Raw genomic sequence first — 14,732 nt, forward strand, 5'->3', positions numbered from 1 at the left:
TGAGCTAGTAAACCACCGCTACCCCCATTTTGCTCCTCGTTTATTAGCCAACACGTCTATGACAGCAGCGCCTTGCTAGCATGTCATGGGAGGGTGGGGGGTGAATTGACGCAAGGCTACGTCCCAAAATGTCTATCCCCCCCACCCTTAATGTGTATTTATGTGTTCGTTTAAAGGTGCTGGGGAGTCCGGAAAGAGCACCATCGTGAAACAGATGAAGATTCTCCACGTCAACGGCTTCAATGCAGAGTAAGTGTTCAATAGCTAAACATGGATGGATGGATTGATGGATGGATGGATGGATGTGGCTCATTTTCATGACCCATCATCACCCACCAGCCCGAGGAGGCCACACCATGCGAAGCGCCAACCCAGCGGTTCTTCCTTCCCCAGGCACTGCAGCGCCTGTTGGGCAGTTACATCCCATCTATCCTCTGTTCTCTCTCTCTCTCGCTCTTTCTCTCTCTCTCTCTCTCTCTGCATTTCTCTTGCCTCTCGCACCACGCATGGCGCCATGCATATGCGAGGATTGGCACGACCATGTCACGCACATGTCAAATTCACTGCTTCCTATGCCACGGGTTAGGGGGGGTGACGAGTTGCTATCGATGCTGGAGGGGGGGTACCTATTGATGATTTGTTTTTGCTGCGAGGGCCTAACGCGCGCCATCATCGATCAGGCCAGCACTCGGTTTGCAATTGCAAAACAGCAATCGTATCTCGAAACAATACGAGTTTGTTTGTCCCGGGCAATTGAAACAGTTGCCATTTCAGGCACAATTGATGTCATAAACCAATTTAAATATAGTACAGGTCACATTGTATGCCATATTGCTACAGTAAGCTATTTCAGTTCAATTCATTGTCTAGTTAGTTTTTGTATATGGAGGACGTGAATAGTTAAGCTCATTTTCTGCTAGTTGGTTGTTTTTTTTGTATCATTTTTCTATTCCTAAATAATAATTTAAAATCATATTTATGCAATTTAGCTATATTTTTTTACTAGTTGGTATCAGATATAATTTTACTCATACCGCCAACCTGAAAATAATGTGCAAAAGACATCACTTGATGGCTTCCCACGTGCTTTTGTCATAAACAATTATTTCAAATATTTCAAGTCGACATGTCACATTTTTAAGTCATATTTCCACAATAAGCAGGTTTTTTTTGTAGTTCCATTGTTTTGTCATCTATTACAGCGACAAAAGCGCTATATCAAAAAAGGTGTATTGCAGATAACTTAAAAAAAATAGCAATCTGACATTTTTAGGAGCAGATTTAAGGTGGTCATTTTTAAAGCTACTTAAATTGGATTCGTTCGATACTTTGAAGATAAAGATACGTTCTTTTCAAAGATACTTCAATTTGGTTTTGAATAGTCTGCCTGGTAGATGAGTTGAGTGTACGCTTCATTTTTCACTGTGAGTGGAGCTGCCGACCAGCCGTTGAATCCAAACTGGCTCTCTCCTGGCATTTGAGGGTGGCTTCTAGGAACCAGGAAGTAGCCTGCTAACTCACACTCGCAGATGTCCGCAGAGTTTTGGCGCTCTGCTGAGCGATCCTCAGTGTCACACCTGTCATGGGATGGATGCCAGGTATCAACAACATGAGAATGGAGCAAACGTTCCTCCACTTGCCATCATTTGTCCACCTTGACAAAGCACCTGGCTCATCTGGCTCCCTTAACCAGTTCACTCTCCTTGTCTTTCCATGTAGGGAAAAGAAACAGAAAATCCAGGACATCCGGAAAAACGTCAAGGATGCCATAGTGGTGAGTTGGCCCACAGTATTTTTTTGTCTTGAGCTAGAGCAAAATTTCAGTTCCCCATTGGCAGATTGTAAGCAATTCTTCAAAATTGCGGTCTTGTGCTTGCTTCTAGCTATTTCTTACCGAAGTGTGCAATGTGGAGTGAGAATTTTGGACTGGGCTACGTCTATGGATTGTACTGCAAAGCCGTATCAGTAAAGTTGTTTGAACGAGCTGGTAAAACTAAATGCTAAAAGCTGCTAAACGCGACCAATTAGACCTACTCTGGACCAGAAACGCAAAATGTTTTTGTAGTGGATTTAATCAGTATGTAAACTGATCGACTCTGATTTCAAAATCTAAATCAGTATACATGCAAAAGTCTGGAAACACTTTCTTAATCAGTGTTTTTTTTTTTTCCATTTAAAAATGTCCTCAATTGGAGATGAATAGTAATCGACATTATGAAGAGGTCTTGATGGAATTATTTAGTAAACCAAACTGATCAAAACAGAATGTTTTATAACGGTATTCTTCAGATAGCAGCTTTGCACATCTCGGTATCCTCTCAGTCGATTTTAATGATGTGGATGATGCTGAATGACTTTCAATTCACAGCTGGGTATTATCAAAATTTAATAGCTTAAATTTCTTGACCTCTTAATGTGTTTAAGACCAGATGAATTTGAAGGTGTTTCCAAACTTTTCGAAACGACGTAATAAAACATGTTTTCATAACAGTTGGAGAAGAAACATCAGTACCACTGCAAATACAAAAACTGCCATTTTGAACAATAGTGTATCACAACATCTAATTCCTCTTTCTATGCTGATTGTGTTTGTTTTTTTTTCCTCTCTCCCAATCTCCGTGCAGACGATAGTGTCGGCGATGAGCACTTTAATACCCCCTGTCCCGCTAGCCAACCCAGAGGACCAATTCAGGATCGAATACATCAAGAGCATAGCACCTCTCTCTGACTTTGACTACTCACAGGTAGGATGCTCCTCGCTTTTCCTCGCACGCAGGTTGAAGTTGCACTTTCACCGTTGTGTGAGCAAGGTCACTTATGTGAAAGCCCCTGACCCCTAACCCAGCCCCTCTTTTTGATGCTTGAGAAAAAGACCGCTGGGGGTTCGAACCTTTCCCTCTTGTTGTCGCAGAATGGTGGGCTAAAGAGACTCTTACTATATTTGATGGAATTCTTGATTTGCAACACTTTTGCCGTTCTCCGCTGCTCACTACAAACAGCATTCATTCACTTTTAGTTGGACCCACATTTTGCCGAACAGATTGTGTCCCTCAACGATATCAATTCTACTTCAAGCGATGCAGCAAAGTATGAGTAGACCTGTCACAATAAATTTCCTTGCAGGAACTATCAGGGTATACGATAGCGTTGTTCTTTTATGCCATTGATATGGTAGGAGATCATAAGAATTTTAACAACATTCTTTAGAACAGCAACTCGCTTTATTTCGGAGAATAATGAACATTGGCATTTAAATGGAGAACAATAAAGAAAATGCCTCCGACAAAAATGAAATAAAATACACTCGGGCTCTGTTCTGAGAAAATTCAACATGTATGACACGAATTGACAAGAGGTCCGTGTAACTTCATGAATGAAATGAATTGCAACACACATTCTGTAAACTTAAAAGGAAAATGAATTTTTTAAATGATGTCAATTTGCTGTTGACTCCGCTGGCCAACTTTCAAGTAGTGAAAATCCCCATATAATTGATACCCATTGAAATGCATTTGGTGTGGAAAGAGTTTACGCATCATATGTTTTTGAAATTAATCATCTGATTCATCTGTATTTTTTATTTTTTTTTGACATATGACCTTATGATTTAAAGTATTATATCACGAATATACAGACGGACGGGGCTGTGGCCAGTCAGGCAGTTCATTAGTTTGTTTGGAGGTAAAGATTGCAAGGGAAATTTATTTTTGTCCATCGTGTCCCTGTCGTGTCAATGGAACAGTCCAGCCAGCCTCCAGAATAACCAGTCCGTTTGTAGCATCGTCCTCCGTGAACCAGGAAGTAGCCTCCTCGCAAATAAACAGGTGGATCTTACTGTTGCTATAGTTAGTTTCATTTTATGGACTCCCACTTCCAAAATATTATTAACCCATCTCACCAGTATGTTTGTATGTTTCTCCTTCACGCTGGCTTACCCGCATTTTGCGACAGAAAGCCAAACACCAGCAGCAGAATGTAAAGGCGGCTACCACCATGTTGCCGCTGGCCGCACTCTCAACCTTTGCCTCGTCAGACCATAAAACTTTCCCCCGCGAGCAATTTCCTTTGTTTCACGAGGTCAGCTGCAAACTTGAGCGGTCTTCCTTTGACTACTTGAGCACAGTACTAAATATATCTATTTTTTTTCCCTTTCTAGACAAGGTCTATATGTCTTTATTGCCTGAAGTACACGTGAAAAGAAAAAAAACAAGTGAGAGCGGACAATGTTTTTATTGTACGTGTGAATAATAATCCACATTTTAAGTCGTCTTAATGACTCGGGTAGGTCGTTAGCTTCATTTCATGACAAGCAAAATGTCAATTTTTTGGGTGGGAAATAACCAGAATGTTTACTTTTATGCACTCCAATGCAAATGCAAACAAACACTAGCGCCACTGCTACGCTAGCCTCGCTACTACCCTGACGTGTTTCCATTTACTGACAGTGGCGCATCTCGGAAAGCCTTTCGGCCATTAAACCCGACGTCAATATTCAGCGAAGGCCCACTCGGGGCTGTGCAGCGAGTCCAAAAAAAAAAAAAACGGGTTCGCGTTTGTCTTGTGTTTGTGTGCCCCACAGTTAGAGTTACAGTGTCGTGTGGCAGGTGAGCTTCAACTTCACACAAACCACACCCACTGCTCTACTTTGTGTGTGGGTGCACTTACTCATAGCGCCAGTAGTGCTCATTTTTACACCGCACGTGTCAAGTGACACAATTCCAACGTGGCCCATTTTGATACGCATTAGGGCAGTGTGAGCGAAATAAAATCATAAGAATTAGATTTCCTCTAATCCACTTTTAATGCAGGCGTACTCCTAACTTCCGCGTGACAGTGTCTCGATGACAAACCCATTTTTATGAGTTGTTCTTCATTCTTTATGTCACAATGTACAAAAAGTTCTCAGGAAGATCAAACCATAAATGTGAAGGACTTTAAGCAGACTCAATTCAGTTTCAATTTGAGCAAAGCATTTTTCCACTTTGAACAGGAAATTGGAAACTTAGCTTCTCTGATACTAATCATATTTCTCTATAGGAATGCAAGCATATTTAACATCAGAAATAACATGCTTCACTATTATTTTTTTCAAAATTCATGGATGCTAGTTATTCAAACAGCAAATAGCGATAAATCTGGCAGTTTTCATAAACTTTGTTTTGATAAACCAAATGTTGACAACTTTTGGAAAGGAGTGTTTGATTAAAAAAAAATACTACACTCTTAAGATTCTCTTATCACTGATTGAAATCATTCAATTTGATTAGTTCTCTTTCATGGAAATGCAGAAAACATCTCCCGTTGCAACGATGACTCGGGGGGGCGGAGCTATACAGCGAGGGCTACTACATTCGACTTAGCAACTTTGCTATATATAGTGACTTCTCTGACCTCACTAGCAATTTTTCCCCCCCCTCACAATAGCAACTAGAAACTATCTAGTGGTGTTTGGTTGTGTCATTGGTGACTACTGGAAACTCTAAGCTAGTGTTATGACGCTAACATGAAGCCATCACTGGCCAATTCAACCGTATCACCTTCAGCTTCCACACCAAGCTGCAGCTTTGCCAATCATTTCACCTATTTGTGTATTTTATACAAGCCATTGAAGAGTCCATAAGTCCAAGAGCTTGTTAAGAAATGGATGGATGGATTTTGGCCTTGTTTTGCTCAGCCTGACTTGCAGTTTGATTGGAGGAAACGGGTTCCTCGCACACAAGCCCATCACGATCTGTCGCCGAGGCTTAATGCTCATTTCAGGAAAGGGTTAAAAAAAAAAAAGTGTTGAAGCAAATTCCCTCCTGGTCTTTTATCAGTTGCTCTGTAGGGCACTGTAGCACACACTGCATTTATTCAAAGGCCCAGTGTCACACGCCTCTGTGGAAACGAGCCCTGAGGAGCACATGCAGCCTCCAACTGCCAACAATACCCAACCCCCTTCCACCGTCAGCGCCCTTGCTTCTTCCACCCTGTACCCCGGCACAAGCGCTTCATAGGGCGGCCCGTCCTTGGACTTTGAGCCCCTCCTTCCTTGTGAGATTTGGCAAGAAGCGCCCGACGGAGAATGTAATCAGTAAATCTTATTCAGAGCAGCTGAAAAGAAAGTAAACACGGTGCCGTTGCCTTTGTGCGGCTGAACGCTGTGACCGTGCTGGTTTAAAAAAAAAAACGTAAAAAAAGACTAGCAAGTTGATCCTGTTCATGAGTGACTGCCCCCACCGAGCGAAGCTACCATGCTAGCAATGACGTTCACATAGCTGCTGCAGATTCCAGCAGTAAGATATAATTCGATTATTTTTTTGGGGTTTGTTTTAAAGTGCCACTTTGAACTTTTACATCCATCCAGTTTCATTGCACCGCTTATCTTCATTGGGGTCAGGGTGGAGCTGATGACTTTGGGTGAGAGGCCTGCTACTCCGTCGCTGCTTCCCCTATTAAGATAACTAGGAGTGAGTCTGGTCAATTTTTTGTTTCCCGCATGGTAGCTGAAAAAACAGTTTACAACTGACCTGTGAATATTTTCTGGGCATGTTATTTCCAAGCTGCCTGCCATGTGCAAAAATGCACTCTGCCTCCACCTACTGGACTGGAGGGGAATAGCAACAGATGATCTTTTTTCGAACCAGGCTTTTTGTTCATTGCCTCTGCTTTCTGAAAGGACTGCACTGAACAGTTATTGGTTGTCTTCCCCGCTGAACTCAATCACCGGATCTGCCGAGAGGATGTCTCCCAGACCATGTGATCATTTATCAGCCTCCGGTTGGGAGCTACTTTGAGCCTTCTTTGCACAGTGCGAGCGCAGAGCCAGCAAGAAGCGCACATGGTCATGTGCTGGTTTTGGGCGATGGGGAGAGGGAGGAGCCCGCAGCAGTGCGAAGGAGGACAACCAGCGACGCGCTCGTCCAATCGTCTTGTGCAAAAGCGAACACACAAGCAGAGAGTCCTGGGAAATGTCTCAAAGTCATTGATAAGAGGGGAGCGCTTTTCATAATGCTCCTCGTTGCAGGATGCTGACTGAAAGACGACAACGTTGTTTACCGCATCATCTCAACTATAGGAAGGATCTCCATGTTTGGGCCTTTTGTTTTTTAGAGAGGAGACGCTTTTTGGGGTTTTAGTCGACAGTCCGACAGAATTCGCCTTTTCTTATATTTCGATTTTTAGAAATTTCTGTAATAAATGAGATGAAATAACGCCTGCTTACTTTTTTAATCTCTTATATTCAATATTTTGACTTTCACTCACTTATGCACATGTGTAGATACAAACTTGTGTGTATTTTGCTCATTGAGTCTACACACTGCACTATTTATCCACAGGCAGGCCTAAAGATATAATTATGAATTTGTTAAAGCTTTTATCTCACCGAGGTGTGAACAATTGCTATTTGCAATGGTAGTGAATTTGGCCTTTCTGTCGGGGTTCGTTCAAGGTCGCAAACGTTTGCCAAAGGTTGGCCCGTTCTAAACTTGTCGGTGAACACTTATGACCTTGAACGAACCTTGATATCAAACCTTGTTTTGCTACTTTCGGCGGCCACTGCAAATGTTTGCCCCTTGGTGCCTGCTTAGTTAAAAATCACAATGATCTATTCGGCTTGAAACAAAAAATATTGCTCTCCGATTTCTTTGTTCCGCCAAATCTGCCTCCTCTCTAATGGAGGATTTTACACTACGATATTTAGAATGCATCTCAAATGATGACTACACAGCTCAGGGAGATTCTGATGTGTTCCTTCCACAGTGTTGTCTGTGACCATGTTTATATTCTAGCAAGATTTTATTTTTCCACACTTGTCATTTATAGTTGTCTTTTAAACTTTCACTTGACATGAATTAGCCGATAGCTAATTAATGTAGCCTCTCTTAACGTAGCTGTGATATTGTCACGGAAGACGCCATCTATTTCCCCGTCATATCTCACTGACCGTTTCTTCCTTTCTTCCCCGCCTCAGGAGTTCTTCGACCACGCAAAGAAGCTGTGGGACGATGAAGGGGTAAAGGCGTGCTTCGAGAGGTCCAACGAGTACCAGCTGATCGACTGCGCACAATAGTGAGTGTGACACTTGTTTCTTTGTAGGTTATGCAATTTGCAATGTGCTTTTTTTCGGGGGGGGGGTGTAGACATTGTCGTCTGTCTACGTGGGTGGCGAAAAAGCCCCGCGTCGTGCGCCGTTGTCGTGTCACGTATGAATATGACAGCCGCGTGTTTGTTCTCGGTGTGGCAAGACAAGCGGCGGTCGAGCGTTTGTCCTTTGGAAAATGCTGTGTGTGTGTGTGACATTTGCAAAGTCTGAGATGGCCTACATCATTTAAAGACCCCCCCCTCCTTACCCCATTTACTGTAAATACACTCACCTCACAAGTTACACCTGCAGAAACTAATGCACAAGAATATGTTGGTTTTAAAGTGTCAATAACAATTGAGAACAAATTGAGTACATTTATTCTTCTTTACCATTTTTATTTTCATATGAAACATGAAAATGCTATCTTGCAGTCAGCCAGTTTGTCATATACAAAGCACAGTAAAAAAAAAAAAAAAAAAAAGAAAGAGAACAAATAACTCAAAATACAGCTCAGATGATCAAAAAGTTACGGGAATTCACAGGGAGCAGCCCTGTTATCACATGTCAGAGGCAACAAGCCTAAGGTTCCAGAAGTATCTTGTACAAGAGATAAAGAGTATCCAGGTCCAAGATAGTTCAAGTGTGATTGCTAGATTCTGTGAAAGTGGTCTACTTTGTAATGTAAAATATTACAAAGGAATCAACTCCATTATTACCTTAAGCTAATCATAAACAGAAGGGCTTTTATCAAACAGCAACTATTTTAATAATTACCTAATCGTTTAGACTAGCGCCATTGTTTAACTTCAAATTGTCCCTCGAGTAATTTCAGCTTGTCATCATTTTCTGATTTCTGTAATCCTTCACAAAAGCAGCCAGGACTGATTATTTTTTGGGTCATATTTCATAGTGACAGTTCTAACATTTAGGCCATCTTACATAGTGACCCTGTGGTGACCTATTTAGGACAAGCTCCAAGTTGCGACTACATGCCTGATAATGACAATCAATGTCTGTACAGTCCCAGGAAGTCATTTTAACATGTACAATTTACAGTCCACAAGTGGGGCAGTGGCTCACAAATTCCACCTGATGGAGAAAAGTCTTGCTGGATGTGGAAATGGACACTTGATGAGAAAATGTCGGTTTGAAGCTTCAAATGGTCTCGAGCTTTGACTTTGTCGTGGTCGATGACTTGTACAGCGTATGTTCAAATCCATTGAACAAATATCCACCATGAATTGCTACATCCCAACGGGGACAAAGGCATATATGGGTCACAATGGGTCTTGTGGAGCCCAGCACCTGTTGTACAACTCCTGACGCTGTTTGGAAATCCTGATAAGTGCGGTGGTGTGTGGCAAGATGTTTGGGAGACTGTGCAAAAGAAGTTTTCTTATTGTCGTCTGGATTGACTTGTAGGTGAGCGAGCATGAAGATATGCACCGAGCAATTGTTTCCCCTCCCCATCCCAAAGGTTGGCTGACTTTATCTGGTAGAGTTCAGTCAAAGGCACATATAATCAGTGACTTAGGTTTAGTGGATTTACAATGCAGGTCCAAGTGTCCAATGTGGATTTAATTCAATAAAACAACCTGTGTTCAGAATGATTGTGAGCAACTAAATTAAACAGATTTAGTTAGTGGTCCAGTTCTTCCACCCGCCATTGATTTAAATGAATGAAAAGCCAGCCTAAGTTCCGGCAAGCTTTTCTTCTTCTTCTCCGCCATCTTCCCAAATACATCGGACTCCTCGAACATAAATTTGACTGTGCCGGGTCAAGTCCTACGCCTGAGAGCAGAAAGGAGAAAAGGGGGCGGTCAGGTGACACTCACATGGCCTCTCCAAGCTCCGCCTTACAGAACACGCTTCCTCTTTTTCCGTGCTCTTTTTCTGGCTATGTGCTCACAGGCCATAATCAATGTAACCTCACTGGGAAAAAGTAGAAAATTCTACGGGATATTACAATTTACGGAAATACAATTTCGGATGATGCTTTCTTTTCATGGTAAAAGGCATTTTTAAAGTGGGAGCTCCAATAAGTTGAAATTATCTGTACCGCTTGAAATGTGCTCAACAAATAAGTGACTTATTTTGAAATTATAGGAAAAGAATGGCTCAATAATCCTCGAAATATGGTGTTAGTTTGTGACTTTGACCCTCCTAGCTTAGCTTTGCTATAGGCATGCAGCTCAAAGGCTACGTGTTGTCTACCTATTCATGTCTGTGGTAATGATGTAATGGGTGGTAATGATGTACAGTAAATCCCCTTCATCCATAAATCTCTCTATCACTCTCTATAAATCGCTACGTATCTCTCTATCTCAGTTTCCCTCCCTTTGTATCTTTCTCTGATTTCTTTCTCTCTTGCTCTCTCACCGCTTTTCTAAAAGCCCCCATTTTCATTACATGTAGCATAACTTCATCTTTGTTCAGTCTGTCTAAAAAGATAAGATTTGATCTTAAAAGGTCCATGAATGAGATTTGATTTTGGATGTTTACAATCACAACTGTGATTAAAAGGCAAGGCCGACAAACGACCGCAACACTGTTGCTAAATGCTTGTCCAAACTGTTTTTCTGAAAACCTAATTATCGTAGTAAAACAGACCCCGAAATTCTCAGAATTCCCACATGCAATTTTTTTTTTCTGGACAGGAAATAAACCCGAGCCAAAGAGCGCGTTCCCCATCGACGCTTTTGGAATCAATCGATCTGTCCTGCGCGCTGAGCATTTATATGTTTTACCAGCACAGATATGTGTCTGCCAGTTGATTGATCACGGGCTATTTTTAGACATTGCAAAACTAGTTCCATTGCAGAGAGCTTCGGATTCATCTAAGGCAAAGTGTTTGTGATCAAAATGAATATTACCAGTGGAATAACACAATGGAGTTCCAGACTTATTTGATGAAGTAGTCATTGATGAGGAACCGTAAACGGAACATCTTAAAATTGATATTACAGATGGCAAACTGTATATCCTAGTCCTGTTACCGGGTGGAATCCTCCTTAGCTTTTCAGGTGACCCCTGAAACGATAAGTTTGTTTCTAAAAAAAATACTGTATTTTAGACTGCCATAAAAAAAAAGTCTGATACAGATCGCCCAAAAAAAAATCCAATCTGGGTCGCATTTGCTTGTCATGCCGATTTGTGTTTTACTCGTTTTATTATTTCTATTAAGTGTGATTTAAAAGTTTTTATTGTGATGATTGGAGACTCCAGGAGAGACAGACGTATCTGCTGCAGTGTCACAGCAAGTGGGGCTGTGTTCTGGTTGTCTTGGGCCAGGCTGTGGCTGGTTCTCTTCGTGCTGGTCACGGGACCCCGCCACCAGCCCCTGGGTGTGGGGAAGGCGGGGGGGTGGGGGGGGGGGCACTGACAGTCATCTGGGGCAGTAAAATGCTAAGAATGGCCACCATTGTCAGCCAGGCCCCGGCCCCTTGAGGGCCCAGCGAAACAGAGCTTTGCAAACAGTCGCTTTGCTCAATAAAAAGCCTCTTCTCTTCACGGAAGAGCCCGGGAGAGTGATGTATTTATATATGCCCCCCCCCCACACACACACACACAGGATAATTCAAGTTGCTTTAGTTTAACGCTTTTTACAAGATTTTTTCGATGATGACTTTGCTTATAGCAGGGGTTGGCATTTTTGATTGTCAAAATGGAAAGGAAATTCCTGTAATATCTTCAAATACCCCAGATCCCCCCCCCCCTTCTTTTTCATGGAAAACATACTTTTTTTAATCAATCGTTTTATGAACACGTGCAAGGGTGCCCCCCTTCTTTTTCATGGAAAACATACTTTTTTTTAATCAATCGTTTTATGAACACGTGCAAACTGTGGTCACAGTTTCTTCTCCAAAACTCTCAATTAAAAAACAAAAGAAGACATAAAAATAAAATATCCCCACGGCAAAAATCTATTTCGGTCTCATCCGCAACTCGAAACTGTCAATTGCAGCAAAAATGTTTTGATTAGTTGCACTTTAGTGCCTGCACCGGACATGTGGCACTTAGTCTCATTCTGCAAAAGCTCCGCCTCTTCTGCGCTCCCATTGGCTCACACCCTCTTCACTCAGATAGTAGATCCAAAGATAATGTCATAAATGTGCCGACGTCACACATCCTAAAAAGTAAAATGTTTTTGAAAGCTCTCTAATAATCACGATTATTCCCAAATGTCCTTTGCTGGAATCAGATGACACTGTCGTCAGCTGACTGATGTTGTATCAAAGGCGCATTATTTGTGTGTGTGTTAAGAGCAACTCGACAACGTGATCTGCTTGAAGCTCCCATCTTCACAAACCACTGTCCTCAAGGTTGTTACCACTCCCTGTGGGACCCCCACCGCCCTCCACTCATTTTGATTCGACCCATTCGAGAATAAATATTTGAAAGAAATTACATAATACACACGAGTTAACTAACCAAACATTGGGAAATAATACATATTATTTTACGTATTATTTGAATCAATTGTTACTTTTGAATATTGTTACATCTTTGAAAAAAACGGAACAATTTGTTTGTAAAAGGCCACAGAAAGCTTAAGAATATATATAAAAAAAAAAAACATGATCCGTTCAAATTTAACTTGCACTAACATTGAAACAGTTCCCCGTGTCATGTCTCCCACCACACTTTATGGTTGCGTCTCTTTTCAAGTGTCGAAGGCCTAAAGCCGCCCCGGGTAGCACCATGCAACATGTCACAAGATTTGCTGCTGTGTGTATCTCACGGGTTGTCATGGCGATGCACCCGCCTTGACTTGCTTTGTCACTTTTACGTGACTTGTTATTCATCCCATGCTAGTTTTGGTCCTCATCATTGTACACAGGGAGTATCAGAGAAAAAAAATGTAACTTTTTTTTGGGGGGGGGGGATCAGAAATAACAGACAATCCTCCCACAAATACTAGAACAGAAATATGAATATTAGCAAAAACATACTATATTAGATAACCCACCGCACATACATACAAAAGATTAGAAAGAAAAGCCTAGATAGCCTAATTTCATAAAACAACAATATTAAAATAAACAAAATTGTTAGAGGAAAAATACAACATTGTAAAAAAAAAAAAATACAAAAGAACTGGCTAAATATTAGCAAAACATGCAAAAACGTTAGACCCCCATACACAGAGATTAGAAAATAAATAGACAACTATTAGGAAGAAAAAAAAGGAATATTACACATCATCCAAAGATTCAAAAATGGTAAAATAATGACCCAAAATTGCTATTAAAAATATCAATGAAATACACAAATAGAAACAAGCAAAAAAAAAAAAAAATGTAAAGAATGTTGACTTTCTCACTTTTCCTGTGACATAAACATGACCTCTTTCATCCCTTGCCACTTTCATCCATCTCATCTTGTACGCGAACTCTAGTGGCAGTGGGGGAAACGTTTACATTAAAGCCAACGGGAGAGGCACTATAAATAGATCTTTATTTTTGGGTTAAAATGTGCTTCCATTTTAAAGGACAGAGAGGCGGGAGGGAGGGGGGGGGAGGCATGTGAATGGCGGGTATTGGTGGTCTGTGCACACACACACACACACACACACATACAAGACACAGTGCTGATGACCGGGAATGTTACGGCACAGACCGCTGGAGGACATCAGCAGTGGCGCTGCTCAAAGAGATTGTGGAATGGTCGTCCATCGAACACCCCCCCGCGCCCCCCCCCCCCTCCCCTTTAGAGCTTATGTAAACTAGCAGTGGAGCCAGGGCAAGCGAAGGCTATTTTTAGCAGCAGCAGCACTGCAGAGCAGAAACTGGCAGCGGGGTCACGTGTGCGCAGCCGAATCAAAGGGAGTATCCCGGCAATGCGCTGTAAACAAAGGGAAGGTCAGTAGCAGAAGGTGAGACGCAAAACGCTTCTGTGTGAATTTGATGTGTGAGTAGATCCCCCCCCCCTCATCTGCTCACCCCGCCCCCACCCTACCTGCTCTACTCTATTCTATGATAGTCAACACATTGCAAGAGCAGAAAGATCATCATACAGGTGTTGCAAAAGATGACCCAAAAAAGGACTCCCCCACTTTTTAATTGAGAACTGTTCATCAAAGAATATGATGGACAAATATGACGAGATGGTTAGTCAAGCCGAAATGTCTTGACTAAAAATGTCTATTCAATTTGAGTCCAATTATTTTTGTTTTTCCTAGAGATAGCCACCAAACTGGTCCGCGGGGCTAACTGTCCAGGGTGCACCTTTGGGGAGTTTGGGGGGATCAGAATTATTAGTTTATTGAACCAATTAGATTAACTGTACTCAAATGTCAAATGGATGACTTTAACCGTGCCCATTCAAATGTTGTGCTAGCTGTTAGCATCATCCAGCCAGCCACACCCTGCCGAGTTAAGAAAAAAAAAAGTTCCCACTTTCCGCTTAGCCTCCCTTAGTCAACTCAACTTTAACCTCCAGAGGAATGTGGTCCAAGGAGGTCACAACGGGCTATTTATGGAAAGCTTTTATATCTTTTCAGTCTCTGGGGTTGTTTGCATAGACGGCTTGAGCAAAGCATGCGGGTGGGTGGGGACTACTAACCTATGTGAACGCTTATGTTTTAGTTATATATTAACACACGTCATGTCGGATTGCACCGAAGTTTCCTGCTTTCTGTGTGGTGGCGATAAGTTGAATGTCA

General features: G+C 41.9%; 1 protein-coding gene across 2 annotated transcripts in view; it reads left to right on the forward strand.

Moving 5' to 3' along the window:
* Positions 1 to 14,732, forward strand: part of LOC148387351 (guanine nucleotide-binding protein G(olf) subunit alpha) — a 29,279-nt gene that overhangs the window by 6,607 nt on the left and 7,940 nt on the right. For both annotated transcript variants that reach the window (XM_088395650.1, XM_088395651.1), the window contains exons 2-5: positions 177 to 249; positions 1,720 to 1,774; positions 2,625 to 2,744; positions 7,955 to 8,052. In XM_088395650.1, the coding sequence (XP_088251776.1) occupies positions 177 to 249; positions 1,720 to 1,774; positions 2,625 to 2,744; positions 7,955 to 8,052 (346 nt within the window). The remainder of the gene's footprint in view (positions 1 to 176; positions 250 to 1,719; positions 1,775 to 2,624; positions 2,745 to 7,954; positions 8,053 to 14,732) is intronic.

This window comes from Syngnathus floridae, chromosome 14 (genome assembly GCF_059516105.1).
Source record: "Syngnathus floridae isolate MCC-2025c chromosome 14, RoL_Sflo_1.0, whole genome shotgun sequence".
Taxonomy (NCBI): Eukaryota; Metazoa; Chordata; class Actinopteri; order Syngnathiformes; family Syngnathidae; genus Syngnathus; species Syngnathus floridae.